Source organism: Pelodiscus sinensis, chromosome 24 (genome assembly GCF_052426305.1).
Source record: "Pelodiscus sinensis isolate ZL-2025 chromosome 24, ASM5242630v1, whole genome shotgun sequence".
In the NCBI taxonomy this organism is placed as follows: domain Eukaryota; kingdom Metazoa; phylum Chordata; order Testudines; family Trionychidae; genus Pelodiscus; species Pelodiscus sinensis.
This window is the reverse complement of record NC_143075.1, coordinates 13,397,618-13,422,947: the sequence shown is the minus strand read 5'-3', so window position 1 is coordinate 13,422,947 and position 25,330 is coordinate 13,397,618. Positions and strand designations below refer to the sequence as shown.

General features: G+C 41.9%; 1 protein-coding gene across 7 annotated transcripts in view; it reads left to right on the top strand.

The window, feature by feature from the left end:
• CLSTN1 (calsyntenin 1) overlaps positions 1–25,330 on the top strand; it is a 79,510-nt gene that overhangs the window by 8,549 nt on the left and 45,631 nt on the right. For all 7 annotated transcript variants that reach the window (XM_075906084.2, XM_075906083.2, XM_075906082.2 and 4 more), the window contains exon 2: positions 18,667–18,789. In XM_075906084.2, coding sequence (XP_075762199.2) covers positions 18,667–18,789 — 123 coding nt within the window. The remainder of the gene's footprint in view (positions 1–18,666; positions 18,790–25,330) is intronic.

Sequence of the window (25,330 nt, the reverse complement as noted above, 5' to 3'; positions counted from 1 at the left end):
ATAGTCGATTAACCTCATGAATTTTTATTGCTGCTCCTAAGAGAACTCGCCGCAACCATTTGGGAAGCTGGAGCACATACCTTGAGGGCCTCAGCAATAGCCCTGGTATACTCTGTTGCTGAATATTGCTCTCGGGTGCGGTCAGAAAGCGCCCACACAAAGCTAGTCAACACTCAACTGAACAATGCCACATGAGTGATAATGGGAACTTTAAAGCCCATTGCCATAGAATGGTTACCGCTGCTGGCAAACATCACCCCATGAAGCATCCGTCGACGGGAGCAGTAATACAGACTGTACCAAGATATCAACCACAGCAGCCAACCTCTTCGCATCCAGAAATACCTCGATCAGCCTCCAGCATCGCGTCTAAAATCCCGCAAGCCCCCGACAGTGAGCAAAGGAAGTCATAGACAATGTTAAGGAACTATGGCGAGCTGAATGTCAGCAAGTAGACGTCCCAAACGAACATCTTGTGTTGGATCCCACCACTGAGCAGAAAGATTTCAATCTTCCCCAGAGACTGTGGTGTGTTCTAAACCAGCTTAGGGCTGGTCAGAACAGGTGTGGTTATCTACTGCATAAGTGAAATTTATTTCCATCTCCACTTTGTGATTGTGGCAGTCAGCAAACTATGCACCACATTGTTGTGGAATGCCCAACACAAAAATGTATTGGCTCACTAGAGGATATCCACAATCTATTCCGCAATGCTGTTCACTGGCTGGAGAGTTTAGACATCCAATTTTGATGAAGAAATAGTGTTGAATATGACATTCGAAAGAAGATTAATCTTCTATCGGTTACTTGACTATTCTGTACTCCCCAGGGTGGGGCTGGCAGCCAGTGTGAGGAGCCTCCTGCCACTCTGTGCTGTGGGGTGCCAGGAGGGAGCTGGTCCATGAGGTAATCTAGTTTAAAAATCAGCTCCCCTTGCGGACTGGCTGCCCGTCGCCCCATGCTGCTGCCTCTGATACAGAGGCAGCAGAACAGGGTGGCAGCAGCCCTCATCTGGGGTGGGGTTTGTGAGTTCCCAGACCTGGGGTGAGAACCAGTACTGAGCTGGGCTGCTTGCCTACCCAGCTCGTAATACACTTTAAATGCAGAGCTGCAGCAGGGGTAGGTCCTGGACCTGGTGCAAGCTGGGACTGAGCCAGTCTGCTGGCCAGCCTGTTAAAAAATTTACTGGCAAGGGGGGAGAGGGAAAATGCATGTAGTCTGTAACATTAACTGATAAGCAAAAAACTTATCGGTTAATCGACTATACTATTACATCCCTACAGTAGATGTGAGCACTTCATGTCATAATTGGGACTGGAATATTAACTATTGGTTTATTGAATAGTAATTTAACCTCATGAATTCTTATCTGTTAGTCGACTATTCAATAGTCCCTGCGAGGTAGTTGGTGGTGCTGGCAACCAGTGTGCTCTGGCTCCACTCCCGAGGAGTCCCCTGGCATCCTGTGCTGCTGTGTCTCTATCAGAGGCAGCAGTGCCAGGCAGGAGCTGGTCTGCGAGGGGAGCCAGTTTAAAAAACAGCTCCTCTTGCAGCCGGGCTTCCTGCCACCCTGCGCTGCTGCCTCTGATAGGGATGCAGCAGCGGTAGGTTACAGGGGGCTCCCCGGGAGTGGGGCTGGCGTGAGCTGGAACTAAACCGGGCTTCCTGCTGGCCTGGCTCCTAATATACTTTAAATGCAGAGCTGCAGTGGGGATAGGTCCTGGACCCGGTGCAAGCTGGGACTGAGCCGGGCTGCAGGTCAGCCTGCTAAAAAATTGACTGGCTGTAGAGGAGAGGGGGGGCCAGAAATGTGTGTAGTTTACAGCATTAACCTATAATCTTTTGGTTATTAGTTAATCAGTTAATTGACTATACTGTTTCATCCCTAGTTGGGACCCTTTTTCCAGATGATGTAATAGTATGCTCCTACACTGAGGATACCTTTCTGGGGAAGTGGACTCCAGTTACTAGGGAGAAGTGGGTTATAGTGATGGGCAATTCAATTCTTATAAATATAGATAGGTGAGTTAGTGGTGGTTTTGAGAGCCACATGGTAAATTGTGAGATGCTTGTGGACCTCTTGCTCCATCTAGCTGGACTTTGTGTTTATGCTGGGAAGGAGTTGGTGGTCTTATAGGCTATGTCTACAATTCACATTTATTTAAAAATCTCGTGTTATTTCGAAATAACAGTGTGCATCTACACAGCAGTCCTATTATTATTTCAAAGTAATTTCTAAATAACAGACTTCTTACTCTGACTTCTGTAATCCTCATTTCACAAGGAGTAAGTGGCATCAAAGGAAGCTGCAACTTCCTGCTGTGTAGACAGTGCCAAAAGTTGAGTGAAGGTACTTCGATGTCAGCACCGCAATTAATGTAGCTGAAGTTGTGTATCTTAACTCGACTTTAGCCCTGAGTGTAGACGTAGAGGTATATAGGTATCGGTGACACAGAGAAAGGTAAGACAGAGGTTCTAAAGCAGGGATGGGCAACCTGCAATGGTGGGTGGGCCTCACGAATGGCCCTCCTTCACCTCAGTGGGCTACAGCAGCAGGAGGAGGAGCAGGAAGTGTGGGGCTCCAGTGCGTGAGAGGCACATGGGGGAAGGAGCCAGCCAGTGGGTCCGTTGGCTGCAGGTGGAGCTCCAGTGGGCTGCATGCAGCTTGCCCACCACTGTTCTAAAGGCCAAATTTAGGCTGCTAGGGAAGAGATTAAATTCGTTAGACAAGCACAACTGCAGAGTCTTTCAAATGAAATAGTGGTGTTGGGAGAAAGGACTTAGTTTTATTAGGAACTGGAAAAACTTTAGGAGCCTGAACAGGAAGGATGGGTTCCATCTAACTCAAGGCTACTCAACTTTGGAAAACCCAGGGGCCACAATGATACAGCACATGTCAAGGGCTGCAACTTAAATGTGGTTGCATATACATGCAAATATATATACAATAGCTTCTTTTCACACTGATGGGCATGAATACAAAGATTAAGGCAAGACTACACAACATTCAGGCCCTATTGACAGACTATAAGTGCTTTTATACAAATACTAGTAATTGAAATACTAAGATGAGTGAATCTGAAGGCCTGGTATTAAATGAGGATATTGATGTAAGAGGCATCACAGGAACTTTATGAAACAAAGATAATCAATGGGACACACAAATATAAGGATACAAAATACCGTATATTCCGGCGTACAAGACGACCTCTGATGTTAAAAACCATCCCCCAAAAATCGGGGGTCGTCTTGTACGCCGGGTATACATCCCAGGCGCGCCTGGGATGCCCCACCGCCGGAGCCCCTCCGCGGCTTTGAAAGCCTCGGGGGAAGCCGGCGGGGGGGCATCCCAGGCGCGCCTGGGCTGCTCCCCCGCCGGAGCCCCTCCGCGGCTTTGAAAGCCTCGGGGGAAGCCGGGGGGGGGGCATCCCAGGCGCGCCTGGGCTGCTCCCCCGCCGGAGCCCAGCCGCGGAGGGGCTCCGGCGGGGGAGCAGCCCAGGCGCGCCTGGGATGCCCCCCCGCCGGCTTCCCCCGAGGCTTTGGAAGCCGCGGAGGGGCTCCGGCGGGGGAGGGGCCCAGGCGCGCCTGGGATGCCCCCCCGCCGGCTTCCCCCGAGGCTTTGAAAGCCGCGGAGGGGCTCCGGCGGGGGAGCAGCCCAGGCGCGCCTGGGATGCCCCCCCGCCGGCTTCCCCCGAGGCTTTCAAAGCTGCTGCGGCTTTGCTCCCGGTGCCTCTGGTCTGCTGGGGACCATCTCCAGCAGACCAGGGACACCGGGAGCAAAGGAGGCGGAGGGGCGCTGGGGTATAAGATGAAACCCTATCTTTTAATTAAAAAGATAGGGGGTCGTCTTATACGCCCAGTCGCCCTATACGCCGGAAAATACGGTATGTACAAACCATAGAGAAGACATTGGAGTGGTGCTGTATGTGAAAACGCATACAATCAAATTTAGTAAAAATCTTAAATTATTCACACTCCACTATAGAATCTCTATAGATAGAAATTCCGTGCTTGAATAAGAAGAATATAGGTGTAGGCATATACTGCTGACCAGATGGTGATTATGAAATGCTCAGGGAGATTAGAGAGGCTACATAAACAGAAAACCCAATTCCAATGCAATTCATGTTGACTGGATATCCCATTTCAGGATAAGATAGCAAGAGAAAAATTTCTAAAAACTCTTAGTGGCTGCTTGTTGTAGGACCTAGTTTTGAAACCCAAAAGGGGTTTGGCAATTCTTGATTTAATCCTAAATAGAGTGAAGTATCTAGTTGAAAAGTTGATTATAGGTGAACTGCCTAGTAATTGACAATAATGTAATTAAATACAGACATCCTTGTGTGGGTGAAGATATCAAAGAAATCCACCACAATAGCTGTGAGAGCAATTTACTTGAGTGGTTCCGGGTTCCGTTCCGGTTCTGTCAGGAGCCGTGGGTTGGTCATCCCTGCTGTAGAGAGTTAATAAAGTCCGTTCCATCTCCCAATAAAGGCTTGCTACCTATAACTTCCTTACTTTCTGCAGTTTTAATGTTTCAAGTGATGGGAATTACATTATTCCCTTGTAAAACTATTACACAATCAAATAGATTTAAATTCAAATCACATTCCTGATTGTTGGGAAGTTTCCTCATACTTAGTCATAATTTTAATTTCGTCACTTCATCCTATTTCTTAAACCTATGCAGTGATTGCTTTTTTAAAAATGTGTCTGCAGCAGCCAGACTCAGTTATATGTGCCTTTGCTCAGGTTATCTGAATGAAGAATTTTATAAAGCATTTATCTCAATAATTAATAGGCTTTTATTTTCCATCATTATAATCTAGTTGCAGCTTTGTCAATGACACAGAATTCATGATGAAGTAAGACCTCAAGTAATGTCTTACAGTCCTTATGAAATTGAGATTCTTGAATATAATAGGCATGGTTATACCAGATTGTGTGAGGGAGAGAAGAGGTACAGAAACTGAACTAACCAAAATGGGAAGACTGTGCAGAACAAGGAATAGAATCCACACTTCAGGCTGCAGACCACACGACTCTCTTTTTCCCCCGGAGTTTAGTATGGATGTGTAGGTTCTGTAGAACCATATCCTTTACTGACTCCAGGTCTACACTGGCAGGGAAAATCCATGCAAGAGACTCAACTCCAGATAAGTGAATTGTGTGGCTGGAGTCAATGTACCTTGCACTGATTTTTCTGGGGTGGCCCCACAGTAGGAGGTCAATGGGAGAAACTTCCCTTCCCTTCCCTTCCCTTCCCTTCCCCCTTGTAACAGCGAGATCACTGGCATTGATGGTTGGGCCCTCAATGTTCAATTTAGTGGGTCTTTACTAGACTTGGTAAATCAAACCCTGGAGGGCTGATCACCTGAGCGTTGATCCCTCAGCAAGTGGAGGCATGACCTGTTGGGAACTGGAGTCTAATCTGGTTGACTCTTCCATTTCCTCAATTCTATGCTATTTGCATATTTACTACAATTAAAATCCACCTGGAGTCTTTCACATTAAAATAGATTACTTAAATGTAAAGATTATGCAGTTACTTTTCCTGGCAATATGAAAGTGGTAAAAGGCTTGAAAATCACAGGTCTGTCTCGTTGTTTAACACTCCACCACAGCAAGCAAAATAAGGGTATGTCTACACTAGCCCCCTAGTTTGAATTAGGGAGGCTAATGTAGGCATTCGAAGTTAAATCTCCCAGTCTTTATTTGCATGTTCCCGTCCGGACGCCATTTTGAAATTCCACTAGCCTGAAGTAACTGCCCGCGGCTACACGCGGCAGTGAAACAGTAATTCGAACTAAATCCTTAGTTCAATTAACTATTACACCTCATTCCAGGAGGAGTAACAGTTAATTTGAACTAAGGACTTAGTTTGAATAACCGTTTCACTGCCACGTGTAGCTGTGGGCAGTTACTTCAGGCTAGTGGAATTTCAAAGTGATGACCAGACGGAAACATGCATATAAAGCCCGGGATATTTAAATCCTGGGTTTCATTTGCAACTTTGAATGCCTACAGTAGCCTCCCTAGTTCGAACTAGGGGGCTAGTATAGACATACCCTAAGTGTTTTATCCAAGAGGAAGACAATGGGTGAAAATTGTGTGAATCTCTTTACCTTCAGAACACATCATCTAGTTACTCAAATCACTGAGGGAGAGTAGTGATGCTTTCAGAAGTTTAACGCTAACCTTGGTCAGCATTATCTTATAATGTAAGGTATAATGATGGATACATTTGTATAGATTTTAAACTAAATAAAGATTCTTAAGGAAATAACTTGTCTGAATAATTTGTCATTGTGTCAGACCCCTAATTGACTGAGCTTGTGAAGCACAATGATATTTAAATTAGGGGATAATAGTGTGTACTTTAAATTATAGTTGACTGATTTATTTCTCCAAAGGAGTTGTTTTGACTTCAGTCTTCCTAACCTAGCTTTGAGGAATACTCCAGATGATGTGATCTTGTTTAACAGCTGCACCACAAGAATGTCACTAAATGTTGTTTCAAAAATTATCTGGGAGGCATGAAATGTTTTTCTTCAATCATTCTATTCCAAGTTAGTTGTACTTCCTAAAGCTGCAGTATCCAAGCTGTCACATCATATTTATAGAGACAAGGTAGCTAAGGTAATATCTTGTATTGGACCAACTTTTATTGGTGAAAAAGTTAAGCATTTGAGTTTATGCGGTGCTCTTCTTAAGGTCTGGGAAACATACTCAGGGTGGCACTGTTAAATACAAGGTGGAACAAATTATTTGGCATAAATAGTTCTCAAATATTTCAAGGGACCATTCCCTTATGCTAAATAATCTGTTTCACCTTCTATGTAACTGTGATGCTCTTGAGTACATTTCAGAGATGCACAGAAGAGCTTTATGTTAGCTTGAAAGCTTGTTACTCTCACCAGCAGAAGTTGCTCCAATAAAAATTACTTCATCCCCTGGTCTCTCCAATATTCTGGGACTGATATGACTACAACTCTGCATACATCACATTGTGACAGGTTCATTATCTAAAGGAAAGAATACAATGGCTGCTAAATTAGGTTAATTGACCCACAACATGTTAGAAAAGACTTGCCCTGTTTTTTGCTACTGCATGTACAATAACAAACCTAACGTAAAGATTTAATTGAACATGAATGAGCTAATCTAAAAAGGCATTAGGATTAACTTTTTTTTTTTAACAGGTTGTACTAAATGCCATTCTGATGTAAGTATACTCACTTATGAGTGGGGCCTTGAGATAGGAGGGAGCTGCAGTGCCTAGAGGGAACTGCCAGCTGTTTTGAAACAGCTGGCAATTTTCTCTAGGCACCTGGGGTGGGGGCAAAGATTTCACCTTCTCTTCCATCCCCAGGCCAATCAGTGTCTCGGTGGGGGGCATGAGAAGTATCCTGGCCCTGTTCCGTCTACCCAAGGCCACGTCCCTTCTAGGGCCACTTCAGAAATTTGTGAGGTGGCATCCTTTTAAAAATTATTGCCCATCCCTGTTCTATATGCTGTGGTGGCATTTCAAAGGGGGCAGCGCTGCACTGAGCCCAGGATCAGCTGTGCAGCACTGCCACTTTGAAACACTGCCACTGTGATTCACAGTGGCAGTGCTGTGTGGAGCATGGGACACCGGGCTCCTTGCGGCGCTGCCGCTTTGAAATATGCTGCCCTCCCGCCCCCCCCTTGTTGCCTCTATCTGATAGAGGCAGCAAAGATGTTTGTGGGGGGGACAGACTAGTTGACTATCCTGTCGACTAGCCTATAATTATTCACTTATCAGATAGTCGACTAGTCCTTAACATTCCTAGTCCACGTGGGGAGCCCATTTAAAAACCTGTTCCCTGTGCAGTTTGGCTGCTGCCTGCTACCCTGCACTGCTGCCTCTGATATAGGCCCAAGCTTCCCATGGACAGAGGCTGCGCCAGCATCCACAGAGCAGCCTCCCTTGCCTTACCCTCGCTGCTGCCTCTGAACTCCCCCAAGCACCGGCTCCTGCCTGCTCCCCTCCTTGGCTGCCTTTATGGGAGGCAGCAAGGTGTATCTATGGGAGGGACAGCTTAAAAGCTGACTCCCCAAGTGTATTGGCTCGCACTTGCTCCCCTGATAGGCAGCAGTGCGGGGGGAGGCAACTCCACACGTGGGGAGCCGGCTTGAAAGCAGGTGGCTCCACAGGATCCGGAGGGACCTCCCTCCCCGCTTCTGCTCTGATACAGAGGCAGCAAGGTGCGGGGGAAGGAGTGCATGTAGTGGACAGGATTAACCAACAAGCCCAGGTTTATTGATTAATAATTTAGTTGTCTACACACTGACATCCCTAATCAAGACCATCATTCCTGAAAGTGAGCTGATTCCCAAGTGTTATTTTAAATCAGGCATTACACCACCTTAACTGGCACAAACTGAATTAGAGAAGAGAAAAATTAAAGCCAACATCACATTGGAAATTGATAGAATTAGTTATTAAATTTAAATGCATATATATAAATGCATATATAGAGAGGTCAAATTGTGAGTGACTTGCAACATATACATGGATAAAGAACTAAATATACACATAGTGGGAAAATATCTCATTTTTGTATAGACCAGTGTTTCCCAAATGGTGTTCCGCGGAAGTGAAAATAAGGGTTCGGTGAGAAAATTCCATTATAGTAACATGTTATGATTAAATAAAATAATAACTAATATTATGTGATTTTTGTTTTTAATATATGCAATTAGACTGAATGTTGATATCATGACCTTGATTAGCATTTGATTATTATCCTTACTTTTTTGTGGTCTACTTTTTCAGCTCCAAATATTAGACTTTTATTAGGGGGTTCCGCAAAATTCTTTCGAGTTTAAAAGGGTTCTGTGGCCAAATAAAATTGGGCAACACTGGTATAGACTACCGAAGTATTTTGAAAAACTAGGTGGGTCTCCCAGGAAAGACCCAAGGCAGTATCTCAGTGGGGAAATAGTATATTTCCCCATTCCAGCTAGTTGGAAAAAGAGGTACACTATTTTTCTCCTATGGAACTTGTGACATCAGTACCCATTTCAACTTCATACTGAAGCTAGCTAATGTGCGCTCAAGTTCAAATACCTCTCTCTCCTTGTATTTTTTCCTTGTGTCTAAATTACCATTTTCTCACCTTTCCCTTGGATAAAATAGCTATATCAATTATGTGCAGTTTGCAGCTACGTGTGGCCTCTTGGAGTTCGATGAGTAGCCTGTAAGACCTTTTGTTTACCATTGCCCACATTCCACTGGTTTCCATGTGTATAGCTTTTTTTTTTCTATTAAGTGTTACTAAAATGATGTGTGTGTACAGGTAGGGTATATGAAGTGAGGTTTATGCATATTTTAAATTTCCTTTCTATTAGCCAACATCAGGGCAAAAAGTTTTTAGTTACTGTTTTCTTAATGTTGTTGATGGATTTTTGTATTTTTAAAAATTCCAACTCTATAGGTAAATGTGTTCTATTTTGAAGCATTGAGGATAAATATCAATTCTTTAATAAAAAGAATTGGGTTTTTTATGGCAATTTTTTCTTTTTAAAAATAAGCCTGTTTCAAAAAAATATGAGTTTAATACAAAATACATAAGGCCTAAATTTATTACAGTTTCAAAACAATTAAATAAAAAGTAAATATGCTGAATTCAGGAGCTTCTGTACAAAACTCTCAGTTAAAGGCTGCTTTTCTATATAAAACAAGATTTTCCCTCTCTGATTCTGGCTTTTGAGAGCAAGCTTTATAAATATGATACAATAATAGTAAGCTTCACGGGGTTGCCGAGTTAGTCTGTACAGGATAAACTTAAAAAACAACAAATGGTCTGGTAGCACTTTATAGACTAACAAAGCATGTAGATGGTATCATGAGCTTTCGTAGGCACAGCCCACTTCTTCAGATGACCGGAGTTTTAGCAATATATCAGTCCCATTTCATAACCTAATAAAACGTACAATTAATAACAATGTGGAAATATTAAGCTATGTAGTTGCTTAAAAAATGAATAGAATTATAGTGCATCCTCCTGGGTAACAAAAGATGTATCCAGTCTAGTGTTAAGATTCCTTTTAAAAGTAAATCAACATGTTTGAATGGTTGTATCAACCAATGAAAATGCACCTTTCTTTAGAAAATAACTAAAGTACAAATGAAAAAGTTAATTGCAATCTATGATTTAAATCAGGGCCTTTCTCTTGGTGATTTAAATCAATGCACCCTATTTCTAAAGATCAATAATGAAGTTAAAGTAAAATTCAGTCTTCGGTCATTCATGTGTCCAAGAAGATTCTCTTATTCAACTGGATTAAATGTGAGCTAGGATAAAATGTTGTCAGATACTTATCATGGGATTTACAGCACATTCCAGCTGGGGCTGATGAAGTTAGGATGAATATTGTATTTCAGAGAAACCAATGTAACATATCCTGTTTATGTGACAGGAGATTAACAGGAGCTTGTGCATGTTGTGAATGTCAGGGCTGAAGTGGGCTGCTTCTGTTGTATATTGAACTGAATATTTGAAGTGGTCTTTGGAAACAGATTAACCATGTTTAGTGGGGGTGTTTTTCTGATGAGGTTTTGGAATCTTGTTTTTTGACAAACTAAAGGAAAATCAGCTCTCATTCTTTGTTTGATATCTAACAGTCATTAATACCGTTAGTGTTCAGAGCATATAGTACTACATAAACCAGTTGTGATTTGTCATAATCAAAATAAGTAACTGTAGTCGAGCATTATATCAATAATTGATATCTACTGAAATCTACTGAGTAATGTATTGCACATAGGCAATGACTGATAATCAGCAAATGCTTCCTTAAGAATTTTTGTTGCTGAAGGGTCTGACTAACACCTTCAGTTTGTAGAACTTGATTACAAAAAAAGTGTGGGGAAACAGTGCCATTGTGAGACCATTCAGTGAACTATTAGTTTCAGTGGTGGATTCTCACTAAAAATCAATGTCAGGATAGGGCCTAAACCTGGTATTCAGACAGTTATCTGCAGAAAGGAGTTGAATGCTTTCACCACAGTACAGCCTCTCCTCGAGTTACGAACGAGTTACGGACCAAACACTTGACCGTAACTTGATCCGTTCGTAACTTGGACCCCATTGAGTTACACGCAACCGCACTGTTCATAAGTGCGGGTCGTGTTCGTAACTCGAGGACCGCCTTTACGATCTCTCCATGGGAGCTTTGGTCATAAGTGCGAACAGTCGTAACTCGACTGTTCGCAACTCGGGGAGCGACTGTAAATAATTTTAAGAGGAGCAAGTAGACTTTTAGAGAGGGATAGCTCTTACTATTTGTTTCTGCTTCTACTGCGTATGGACTCTGCAATGTTCTAATTTCAAAGCATAGGTGAAATTTGCTGTATTTTAGCATTGCCTAAACTATGAGATTTAGACTGGGAACTGAACTAAGGATGTTAAGTATTGGGTAATTGACAAATTGAATAGTCAATGCATATTCGATTAGTCGATAGAGCACCTTCCCCTTTGAAGTGTAGCAACAGCCTGGGGTCAGCTAGGAATCAGCTGGAGACTCCCTGGTTGACCCCGGGCTCCGTGTGGGGGGCTGCTGCTTTGAAACGCTGCTGTGGTGTTTCGAAGTGGAGTGCCGCAGGGAGCCCGGGATCAGTGGGGGACTCCCCAGCTGACCCCAGGCTCTGTGCAGCGCTGCTGATTTGAAATGCCAGAGGGAGCCCAATGCTGGGCTCCCTGCAGCATTCAAAGCAGCAGCACTGCATGGAGCAGCTGACCCTGGGCTGAGTGCAGCGCTGCTGCTTTGAAGTATCCCCTCCCCCTCCTTGCTGTCTCTATCTGATAGAGGCAGCAAGGGGAGGGCGGAAGCGACTAGTCAACTATCCTGTCGACTAGTCCTTCACATCCCTAAACTGAACCTTGATCCCTTTTATGCCAGTTAGCCAAGATCACAATTGTAGCTATTACGAAAGGATGTCTTCACATTTTAACTCAACATTTGTCAGAGAACTACTATTTATTCTTCTAATATAGGGAGAAACAGTTTAGTTATTCTTCAGAATAAATAACCAGAGGATACATTAATAAGAAAACAAAGTGCCTAGGATTTACAATATAAAATAGAATTAAGTAAGGTTGAACATCTGGCTCAGGATATCAGTTAGTCACATGATTGACTAATATATTTAAAGCCGGGCTTACTCTAAGTTCTTCTGTTCTACACTTGAAACTTTTTCTGGCACAGCTATGTCAGTATTATCGTGGGTGTCTAATAGATCATCCATACTTGACATTCAATAAAAATATAATTCTGTGCATTTTAAATCTGCAGTGGTACAGTCCAGATTTTTGTGAGCACTTAAATTAGTATAGTTAACGCCTATGGTTTTGTAATCTATAGCAAAGGGAAATGTAGTGAGTTGGTCTTCAGTTATTCATACTTGTCTGAAGCTTCAGGAGAGCTGCAACAAATGGTCATTTTTAAGACAAAAGTATATTCAGTTGTCTTCTCTTGCTGCTTTAAGGTTTTATGGCACTTGCTCTTATAACTAAGAAGCGGTGCTATTCATTTACATGTGATTGTTCCTTAGTTTTGAAACTTGAAATCATTTCTGGTTTGAAGTTTTTTTTTTTAGTAGAGTTAATAGAAGCTTGCCTAAATGAGAGTACTGCTGAGCATTTTCATGTTGGCATTTTCTGCAGTTTCAGCTGCAATTTGCCTGAGCTTAGGAATAAGGAAAGCTGTAAATTGGCTGTCAGTTTGAATCTCGGATGGATTTTGCTGGGTTTTGCTAGGTTATGAAGTATATGCTAAAACACTGGAAATGTTCTTCCATGAGTGTAGTTCAGGATGTAAGGGAAAAAAATAAAATTATGTGAATTTCGTCTGGATACAAATTATGTGTTCTCCTACTTTTCTTGCATACTTAATTATTTTCCTTTGCCTAGTGAAGATGCATATAGTGCTTCAGTCAGTTTGTGCAATTACCAAATGGTTTTGTTATTACAAAATGGTTGAAATGTTAGCTTTCCCTTCTGTTGCAACATTCATTTATCTCTTTATTTTCTGGATCCTCATATATAAGAATGTGCAGAATGGCTTGAATTCATCTTGCCCCATCCCCTCATCAAACTTAACTGGCCAAAATTGTCTAGAGTGTAGATTATATGACATGATGAACATTTAATCACTTCCTTTCTTTTTTGATAATGATTGTATGCTTACATGACCATGGTTTTGGTTTTTTGAGGGAAGGGTTTTAGAAGATTTGAAATGTGTGGGCATCTAGAAGCTGAGCTTCTAGAGAAGCTTTCAAATGGCTGTGATGTTACTGAAGCTAAAAACAATTGTGTTCATTCTTGCTCCATGTATGGCACACATTTTGCCATATAATTGACTAAAATTATGGTAGTTTTAAAAATTAGTCTCGAAGTGAGTTTAAATATTTCTTAAAACATTTGCAGAATTCAGGGGAAATTGTATGCCAGATGCTGAAAATAAGCATGTTTTTTATTTCTGCTACTAGTAAGTCCTCTAAAGAGTCATTTAAACAAAGATAAAACAATACAGTTTTATTGTGCTGGATGAGTCAGATGCCAAAGTAATTGCAGTGCTGGCATATGACTTGCTTGTAGGATCAACATTCTTTAAGTGGAGCTATTGGTTCCTGTTTTGTAAGGTATCTTAATATGGCACCCATACTATATAAATCACAAACCTCATGGACCCTTGCTGGGATAAGGGACTGACAAGCCACTTTCGCTATATGGAATGGTATCGCAAATTCAAACTTATGGATCTCTTTAAAAATATGTAGTTTAAAATATTCTGGAAAGAGCTTAGAAATCTTTTTTATTAACTTTTGTAATACCACACAATAGGTGAGTATTTTTGTGAGGCAGAGGAACTTAACCTTATTGTGAAGTGCCAGTTATAGCATGTCTGTAGTGGTGATTTTGCCAGTGTGTGTTAGATGCCTCACAAATTGGTGATACATATCTGATGAGCTAAGAAAGCAGGTGTCTGGATGAAATCAATTACATGTGGAATGCCCCTCATACTTGTGGTTTGGTGCATTCATCACATGATCCCTTGATTACTGAATTCTTGTGTTCCAGTATTTAGACTTGATCATAGTTTGACTATAAATATACTGCATGAATGAGTCAAGAATCAATTTTCAGACTGTCTTAAATTTAGTTTGTTTGGCCTTAATAATTAGGAAGCTGTCAGAGCTGGGGTACAACTTTGTCTAGTTGTTTAATGTATTCTGACTTTAATTTGCAGGGTCTAGCTTTGTAGATGTTGAGATACTATGTAGGCAAAAAAGAGACGATAAAAATCTAAATATTTATCAGGTGTGAGGATTATAGGTTATGCTTGCCCCCCACACCTATTTCTGAATCAGGCTCTATATTTCTTTGTGTATGATGTACATTTTCCAGGCTTCCATAAGGTTCTCCAAGAATAGCGTTGTGGACAAGACCCTGCAATGTGTATTGTATAAACAAGAGCCAAGTCTCTGCTTCTTCATTTGTGAATGGGCTGTGAGAAATACGTTAGGCCTTTTTCAAACATGAAAAATAAGAAAGGCACAAATCCATTTTCTTTCTATACAGGTTATTTCTATCTGCATTTGATATACTTACGTGCTTTAAACATGCACTAAAGGAAAGAAGTTAGTAGTACTGTTAGTGGTATAGACCTTGTATATTTGAGTGTGTTTTCCACTCCCTAGTTGGGGGTGGAATTAAAATTCTTTATGTAAATGTGTCTCACTTGTTTGTGCATATGTATGAGTAAAGTTGAAACTCTATTATTTTCCTTCCAAATTGTTTATTAGATTAATAATATAAATAAGTTCAATAAAAAAGATGGAACTATATTTTTAGCCAGGAATGACTTGTTTGGCCAGAAATGGCTTTCAGTAGGAGAAAAGCTATCCTCCATGTCCACTGCTCTTTGAACTTCATTCTAGATCAGAAACAACATATCTATTACTATTACAACACAGAATACAAAATGTACAGTGCTCACTTTATTTTTATTACAAATATCTGCACTGTAAAAAACATTTTTCATTTCCCCAATAAAGGTACTGTAGTGTAGTTTCTTTATCATGAAAATTGACCTTACAAATGTTGAATTTTTTTGTACATAACTGCACTAAAAATAAAACAAAGTAAAGCTTTAGAGCCTACACATCCACCCAGTCCTACTTCTTGTTCAGTCAATCACTCAGGCAAATAAGTTTGTTTGCATTTACAGAAAGAATGCTGCCTGCGTCTTGTTTACATGTTATCTGAAAATGAGAACAGACATTCACATGGAACTGTTGTAGCCTGGCATCACAAGATATTTATATGCCAAATGCAACAAAGATTCTGCCCCTTCATGTTTTAGCCACCATTCCAGAGGATGTGCACCCATGTAGATGACAGATTTTACTCAATAACAATCCAAAACACTGTGCACCTATTAATTTTTATCATATGAGTCAGATGCCACTAGCAGTTGATTGAGTTTCTTTTTTGGTGGTTTGGGTTTTGTAGTTTATGCATAGGAATACAGTATTACTCTTTTTTTAAGTAATCTAAAAGCATGCTTCACATCTCATCTCTCTCAGATTTTGGAAGGCATTTTTTAAATACATTTACATCTGTAGGTATCTTTAGAAGTCTCACATTGGTACCTTCTTTACATTTTGTCAAATCTGCAGTGAAATTTTTCTTTTTCATGTGGTAGACCACCATCTGAGACTTCTGTAACATGAAATAAACAGCAGAATCCAGTAAAAGAGAGTAGGAGGCATTAGGTATGTGATAGTGTTTGCACGCAAGCTCCTCCCCCCCCCCCCCCCCGGGCTCTGCATCAGAGGCAGCAGGGCAGGTGGTAGGGAGCAGGCAGGAGCCATGCTCACACGGAACCGCTTCTGCGACACCCCCCACCCCCCGCTGCCTCTATATCAATTTTAAGTGTATCAAAGGTAGCAGCATGGGGCGGAGGGCAGGAAGGGAGAAAGACCGCTCTGTGGGAGCCAGTGATTGTGCGGAGCCAGCTTAAACTTTCAGTGGTTTTACTTTTCCCCTGAAGTACCAACACTTTTTTTTTTTTTTAAATAACAAAAAAAAGCACTGCCTAGGAGGCATACAGTTCTTCTTCCCTTAGGGAGTTCAGCCATAGATGGTATTAATGCATTTTTTTTAATGAGCACCATCAGTATTGGAAGCATGTTCTCTGGAAGGGTAGTCAAAACACAAAGGGGCATATGAATGTTTAGCATATCTGGCACGTAAATACCTTGAAAGGCTGGCTACAAAAGTGTCATATCAATGCCTTTTCTCATGTTCAGGTGACATTATATATAAGAAGGGGGCATTATCTTTTGTAAATGTAAACAGACTTTGTTGTCTTAGTGGTTGGCTGAATAAAAGAAGTAGGACTGAGTGGACTTGTGGGTTCTAAAATTTTACACTGTTTTGTTTTTGAGTGCAGTTATGTAAGAAAAAACTCCTACATTTCTAAGTTGCATTTCCACGATAAAGAGACTGCACTACAGTACTGAGGCAAATTGAAAAATACTATTTTTTAAAATGCAAATATTTGTAATTGAAGTCAATATATTTGAAAATGCAGAAAAGCATCTGACAGTATTTCAGTACTTCCAATTGGGATTGTATTATTAATAGAGTGTTTCAAACTGCAATTAATTGCATGAGAAAACTGTGATTCTAAAAACAATTATTATGGGTTATTGCTTTAAAGGATTTCAAAATTTTTCAACACTGGAAGAACTGTTTTCATAATTTAATTTGTTCATATGCATGTATTTGGAATATATATGACACAACCAGTGTTCCCTCTATTTTTTTCCATCCATATTGTATAATAAATTGTGGAATAAATTGTATGTGCACTGAGGCATGTGCAGATGTGCACCATCAGTAGAAACACATGCTCTGCTAATCAGCCGGGCAGCATTTGAATCTCTCCCTGTGTGGCTGCCAAAATGCTCAGGTTACAGGGAACACTGGGTACAACTATTTTTGGAATGTTTTCAACCAGTTAAGCCTAAATTTGAGTTCTGGTAAAGCAAAAGGCATAATTTTTAGAACAGATACTTTAGATCACTAATTGCCTGTCATATGATGACAAACAGAGCCAGACCCACTTTCTTTCATTATTTTGGGAAAAATCTTTTTTTGACTAATGGGTGCATTATTTGCAGATTAATGTCTTATAGTTGTTTCAGTTCATGAATTTTTGCTTGGTGTATATGCTTAAATCCGATATGGGGATTACGCATTAAAAAGTGCAGTGCGGTTCTGCCTTGCTTTTGAGGAGAGGAGAGAGGTGATCATATATATTGGGCCACTAATTGACCACCAAAGCAAACTATCTTTCAAAGCTGACAGATAACAGCAATGTCGTATTTCTTTAGAGCAGGGTTTCGCAAACTTGTTGACTGTGAAGCCCCTATGTGGTCCTGAAAATTTGGTGGATTCCATAAAATATCATGATTTTTAATTCAATACATAACCACATAAATAAAAATCAGACATAAAAATACAAAAGTGTCACAGCATAATTTCTGACAAATTGCCAGCCTTCTCCTTTTGACCACTAGTTTTGGAATTCTGTTTCTCATTTCTTGTATTTCTTAAATTCTTTTTTGTTTTCAAGAAAACTATCAGAAAATTAGCAACAAAATAACAGGGTTAGACAACTGTCATTAATATTTTATCGCAGAGTCCCTGAATCCATTGTGTGAAGCCCCAGGGCTCCTTGAAACACTGCTTTAGAGTATATCTTTATATAATTGTTTAACTCTTGTCCTTGTGAATTCTGTACCAGTTTCTAGAAGAATTGACATACTTAGATGTACATTTGCAGTGAGAATGTCGCTCTTGAAGATTTATGTGCAAGAACCTACATTTTTTACAGCAGTGGTCTTGATAGATTTTCCTGTCTCTTTGAACAATCAATAGTAAAAGGTGCTGTAAATACAAAGGGTTAAGCATACAATTGGATTGGTTATATGCTGAGCATTAAATGGAGCAGTAGGAAAGCAGTGAAGTTGTGTGAAAATAAGCTGTCCTCTCATTTTATTCCTTAAATTAGTTAAAAGCCAGGTTTTTCTTTGTTTTTTAAAGTAAAGCACTACTTGTATTTATGTAACTTTCTTTTAAAAAAGAATTTAGCACACACAAAATGTGCAAGAGTGACAGGTCTGTAGATGGAAGTAACAAAACCAAACAATAGATTGCATTGGCAACAGTAGAAACCCTAATTCTCCATGGAGGGGCCTTGAAAAATTTGGCCTCTTAGCATAGGCAGTTCATCTTCTCTTTGCTCTGATGACTGGTAATTAATAATGAAAAAATGAATTTCTCTTGCCTGTCTCAAGCAACTCTCAACATGAGTGAGTAAACTGAACTTTGCAAAGTTTCTATAGAGAGAAATTGGTGGGGGTAAATTTCTTCCAAGAAAGATTCTTAAGAACATGTTAGGAAAATGGAGACATAAGCATGTAACATTAAGAAACCAGATTTCTTGGTTTTAATAAAGTCTGGGTTCAAAATCTGAAAAATCAAAATGAAAAAACAATTTCATTATTTTAATAATTTTTCAATAAAACTTAACTTTGTTTACTTAATCTTTTATTGTTTTTCATAGTTAACAAGCACAAGCCATGGATTGAAACAACGTATCATGGTATAGTTACAGAAAATGACAACACAGTACTCCTGGATCCTCCCTTGATAGCCCTGGATAAAGATGCACCTCTGCGGTTTGCAGGTACAGAATCTATTTCTTTATTCTTGTGTTGGATGTAAATTCTTGTTTGATGGAGATTCTGTATGTTACTCAGCTGTTTTTTCCCTAATGAACTATAGTTTAAGAATGCTTCCTCAGGTTTTTTCCATGGCTGGATTTTTATTTAAAAGAAACTATGGGGCTGTGCTCCCTGATCGCTATGCTTGCCAACCCCCCTCTGTCCAACACAGCTGGATCATGGCCTCTCCTCCTACTCGTGCCACAGCAGGAAGGGGGCAGCCACCAGCTCTTTCTGCAGCCAGATGGGGGCTAGACTGTAGAGCCTGCCCCAGGATTGGGGCTGGGGACAGAACGCTGTAGGCAGATGGGAGCTGGGCCCAGTTTGGGGCCTTATTGGCCAGGCTTCATTTTTAAATAAAATAAAATATTATGTGCAACACAAAATAATTTCAACATTGTCTTTATTTATGGCAGGGGTGGGTTACAATTTTGGGTCGGGGACCACTGACCCACAGAAAAATCAGTTGGGGACCCCACACGATGAGAAGGGAAAAAAAGCCCCTAAAAAAAACCCCAGGCCTCACTGATGTGGCCCCCAATGGAAACACTTCACTCCCCTGATGCTCCAGCCCCATGCGGGGAGGGGAAGGACTGAGGGGGATTAACTCTTCTTGGATTCCAGGGTTAGTAGATTTTGTGGGTTCTCTAGGTTCTGCCACTTTGAAATGCCACAGGTAGCATGGGGCCAGTGGGGAACTTTGCAGCACTTTTGCCTTTGAAGGGCAGCAACAGTCCTGAGGTTGTTGCTACACTTCCAAGGCGGAGGCACCCTATCAACTAATCGAATAGTCGATGCAAATTTCATTGACTATTCGATTAGCCAGTTAATCTAAATTTAACATCCCTAGGCAGGAGCAGACTGGGAGAGCAAGGTGTCGGTGGGGGACGAGTGAGGGGGTTGGAGGTGCAGGGTCTGGGCATGAGGGGGACACTTACTTGTCTTCAGGCTCCATGCCAGTCCCAGATTCAACCTCCTGCTACTCCCATTGGCTGGAATATGGCTAATGGGAGTACAGGGAAAGCCTCCAGAAAGTGCACTGCTGTTCCCCCAGCCTGGGTGGGGGAGCGCTTCGTCCTCGCGCAGCGAGGCTTGGGGCTTTCTCTCCACACCCCAGGCCTCCAGCAGCAGGGAGCCAGTGCTGGTGCTCTAACCGTGTGGGGAAGAAGGAAGGGCCAGGCAAAGGGGACTCTGGCCGCTCAGGTCCAGTACTGCCAGGCGCCTCCTTTAAGAAGCACTGCTTGCTGCTGCAACCCTGCATTCTGGGCTTGAGAGACAGGTTGGGCTTGGGTCTGGGTCTGATCAGGGTGGCTCAGTGCTGGGCTCAGGACATGGCCATTTGGAGCGCAGTGGAGGATGGACTGGTGGGTAGCTGGGGATGTGGGGCATCTCGCCCTGCGCCTGATGCTTCTGCTTAACCTGGTGGCCCAGCAGCCCATGAGTGCCAAGAACAACAGCAGCACAAGCAAGTGGCCCTGGAGCAAGTCGTGGTGCCCTGGGCCATGGGAGCCTGCCTCTGTTTCCAGTATGAGTCGGCTGCGCACCGTGCCTCACACCAGCCGAAGTAGTCCATGGGCTGAGGGACAGCCCACCCGAAAGACTGCGGGCCAGAGCTGGGTTGGTAGGACCCTTGGGAGGTGGAATCTTCCCAGACTGGGTTGCCAGGCAGATTTTCCAGTCTCTGAACAGGATCTGGGGCAAGGAGTCTGTGTGAGGGTGGAGCCTCTGGATGCAGATGATGTATGATACCATTCTGTTGTCCTGCCGGAAAGATTTTTTTTATATATAGATAGAGACAACAACCTTTTGTTTAGAAGTTTTATGCTTTCACACTTCACTTGTACCAGTCTGGATGTTTCCTGTGCAGTCTGCCCTGTGTACACTATAACCTTCTCTTAAATACTTGTGCTCCAGATAATTTTTGCAGAACTTTTTCTGGTGCAAAAACTTATTTTTCTTATTCTGGAAGGACCAACAATTTATCTTCATAGTCTTGTTGGCTTGTGCTGGTTCTCAGTTATGGACTGATAGTGAGGATATGATTAATTGATACCAAGATTAATATTGTATTCCGTTTTTACCTTTTTTGGATTAATCTTTTCTATAGAAATCCATATTGCCTTGCATCAGTTTATTCAGTAATCTTGGAAATGGGCATCCTTTTCTATCTTTGTAGTCACTTAGGCTAGGTCTACACTACAGCTTTTTCCGATTTTTTTTTTTTCGGAAGTGGCTTTTCCGAAATTTGGCCCCTCTTTACTGGGCCAAATTTTGGAAAATCCCACTCTTTCAGAAGATCTCTTCTTCCTCATGGAATGAGGAAGACAGGGCTTCCAAAAGAGCGCATTTGCACCTTAGCAAAAAAAAAGCAGAAGAGCAAACGCATTCCCTGGATGCAGCGGAGTTTTTTCACGATATCCTGGAAAACCCCTGCAGTATAGACATACCCTAAGTCTAGAAGTTCGTGCTATCCGTATGCTTCCTCTGTGTTAGCAGATGAGAGGATATCTTATTTATGCTGATTTCTATATTAAAGTTAGTGTTTTGAAGTGTCTTAAGAATCTTTTTTTATTCACACCGTAATATATCTTGTTAGCTGATAATCTTTTATCTTGAAATATAGTGTTAGAAATCTGATTGGCAATGAGAGAAGCTTCGGAAGAATTCCCATACCCCTTAGTAGGGAGACTGAGGGTGTGTCTATATTACAGGGACCTCATTTTACGAGGAATAACGCCTTTTTTTGAAAGTACTCTTTTAAAAAAAGGTGCTGTTGAATGCAAACTGCTTTTTTGAAAGAGGAGGCCTCCTGTATTGTAACTTACCATATCCTCCGACAACTAAGAAAGGGTATGTCTACACTACCCTCCTAATTCGAAATAGGAGGGTAATGTAGGCATACCGCAATTGCAAATGAAGCCCGGGATTTGAATTTCCCGGGCTTCATTTGCATAAAGCCGGCCGGCGCCATTTTTAAATGCCGGCAGTTCGAACCCCGTGCCGCGCGGCTACACGCGGCACGGAGTAGCTAGTTCGGATTAGGCTTCTAATCCGAACTAGCTGTACTCCTCGTGGAATGAGGAGTACAGCTAGTTCGGATTAGGAAGCCTAATCCGAACTAGCTACTCCGTGCCGCGTGTAGCCGCGCGTCACGGGGTTCGAACTGCCGGCATTTAAAAATGGCGCCGGCCGGCTTTATGCAAATGAAGCCCGGGAAATTCAAATCCCGGGCTTCATTTGCAATTGCGGTATGCCTACATTACCCTCCTATTTCGAATTAGGAGGGTAGTGTAGACATACCCAAAGAGACTTGTCTGTAGCAAGAACAGACTTTATAAAGTTCTAACCATTTTAGATCTCATAACCATTGATCTCCTAATATATGTACGCCTATCTTTTCTACTGCAAGGGAGAAGAAAATGATGCATTGAGAGATTACTCTCAATGGGGGTTACCAGCTTGCTCCCTCCGCAGTGATTCTACAGGTATCCACGCAGACTATCAAATAAAAAAATAATATAATAATAATAATATAGAAAGACAGCTTCAGTCCTGTTGATTGGGAAAAGAAGATAGGACTTCTTTCTTAGTGTTCAGAAATATTTTAAATGCTTGCCTGAATAATAAATTGGCACTATGCACTTGTTTATGAAAGCAACAGTTTAGCTCTTGTGTTTCTGCAGGGCAGTAAATGTCCTGGTACATTTCAGATATAATTAAGCTTTAAGAAATTCCTTGCAGGATATATTCAAATATCTAATCCGCAAATATGATATGCTTAGATTAGATTAGATTAGATTAGAGCATCTATTATTTTACGAAACAACCCCTGTGTAGTGGTAAAAATATGTTTGTAAACCTTGTTTACCTTAACACAGGGGTCTCAATAAATTCCCACCCTACAGGCCATCTCCAGCCAGAGCAGTTTCACAATTTGACCCAGGAGTTCCAGCAGGCTGGGGAAGGACATGTCTGTTCCTATCCTCCAAGCCCCACCCCTTCCTGTCACTGCCCCGTCCTTTCGCCCCCCCCCCATGGCACCCTGTCCCAGGAGGCCCAATGTGGGGCAGCAGCAGTGGTAGGGCCCCCCAAAGTCTCCTTGGTGATAGGGAAAGTGGGGGGGGGGGTGGAAGGATGATCACTGCTGCTTCCCTTTGCCAAGCCCTCTCCTAAATTCCTGAGGCTGCATCCCTTGAGGAAACAGGGTGCCATGGGGTGGAAGTGCAGTGCTGTCTGGAAAGGAGCAGGGCAATAGGGCCATCTCCCCTCCCCCAGGTCAGATTGCTCAACTGCTCCGGCTGGGGATGGCCCATGGGCTAGGAGTTTGAGACCTGGTGTCTGTGACAAATTTTTAATTGACTTACTTATAAGTTTTAAAGTAAACATTAATACATGGACTTCCAAGAAAACGAAAATTAAAGAAGTCCAAAGGGCAACAGTCTCAAACTGGCTAAGATCTTAGTCTTTATATGATGTAGATAAACAAAATATGCAGAGCAGTCAAAAAAGCAAACAGAATAATTTGAAAATGGATAGAGAATATCTTATTACAGGTTGAGCCTCCCAAATCTGGGACACTCTGGTCTGGAAAGATCCGTGGACCGGAAGGGCCATGGATGTTACAGGACCAAAGAGCCCCAAAGGCCTAGACTGCGAGCCAGTCAGGAGAACGCAAGAGCTGGGGAGTCCTGGCAGGGTCAGCAGTGGCGGGGCCAAGTGGTGGCTGGGGAGCCTTAGCCCCAGCAGTGGGGCTGGAGTGGCTGGGTGCCCCCAGCAGGGAAACCCCTGGAGGCACTGGGGTGGGCAACTGAGGGAGCCCTAGCCAACCAGCTTAGCAGGGTGGGGAGCTCCAAGGGGAGGAGCTGACAGCAGGGCTCCCTGCCTTGCTATTGACCTCTCTGATCTGGGATCGCTCAGGTCCTGAGGGTTCTGGACCAGGAAGATCCAACCTGTACCTCTTTATGAATCTGTGGTCTGCCCACTTCTTGAGTAGTACATACAGATGTGGTCACTTCATCTCAAAAGAGATATCTTGGCATTGGAAAAAGTTCAGAAAAGGGCCACAGAAACGATTAGGGGTATGGAGCAGCTGCCATATGAGGAGAGATTAATAAAATTGGGACTTTTCAGTTTAGAAAAGAGAAAACTTAAGGAGAGATATGATAGAGGCCTATAAAATCATGGCTGGTATGAAGAAAGTAAATAAGGAACAGTTATTTACTTGCTCCCATTAAACAAGCACTAGGGGTCACAAAATTAAATTAATAGGGTAGCAGGTTTAAAGCAAGCAAAGGACATTTTTTTCCACACAGTGCACAGTCAATCTGTAGAACTCTTTGCTAGAGAATGTTGTGAAAGCTAGGTCTTTAACAGGGTTCAAAAAAGATCTAGATAAATTTACAGAGACTAGGTCCCTAAATGGCTATTAGCCAGGATGGGCAAGAATGGTGTCCCTGATCTGTCAGAAACTGGGAATGGGCAACAGAGGATGGATCACTTGATGATTTCCTGTTCTGTCCATTCCCTCTGGGGCACCTGGGATTGACCACTGTCAGAAGACAGGATACTGGGCTAGATGGATCTTTGGTCTGATCCGGTATGGCTATTCTTCTGTTAAAGCTTTCCTTTATGTATTCAGAGCTGGTAGATGGATATTTAAATTCTCGATGAGAAATATATTATGAGAATATATAGAAGCTTTGTCTAACATTAAATAGGACTGTACTCCAGTTTCAATGAGTGAAGATGTGTGTGTGTGTGTGTGTGTGTGTGTGGTGCTGAATCACATAATGACTTAGTCTGGATAATTCTTGTTGGTGGCTTATGCATAGCTTAGAACAGAGAAGAGTATTGTCATCGTCCGGCACCATTTATGTGGGTGTTTAAGTGAGAAGCCTATTAGAACAGTGAGAAAATGTGGTCACAGCAAAACAAAGAGCTTAGAGCAGAATAAAATAAACATTGGTTAAAAGTGCACAATTTGTTTTGCCTAAAAAAGTTGTTCTAATAAATTGCCCTTGCTTATAGAAATTAAGGCACTTCTTAAACTCTTATTTGGTTTTTAAATACTTAAACTGACCTGTTTTAACCACTGTAACCATTTTTCAAGTTATTGGTCTTGGAATTGTGGGATAAAGAAAGGCAATACTTTATGATTCATTAATATTGCTTTGTTCACTTGAATTGTGCTATGGATGATTCCCAACATTATGGCTTACGTGTGTTTACATATTTGAACAAGACCAGGTGTTTGAAACTGAGTGTGATTATCCAGATATGTGCTTCCAAGTTAATTTGGATGATTGGACATCTGGAATATAGCATATTTAAATAAAAGCGGGGATCTGAATGTAGTCAGACCAAATTTCCTTGTCTTGTTTTGTGACATTAAAGTAGCCCCTTGGCAGACAGTTTTGCTGATACCCTAAGGCTTTTTGTGTATCATGGGAATGCCTGGGAAGATGACTGACATCAGTAGTGAACACTGTGAAAGCACTTCTATAC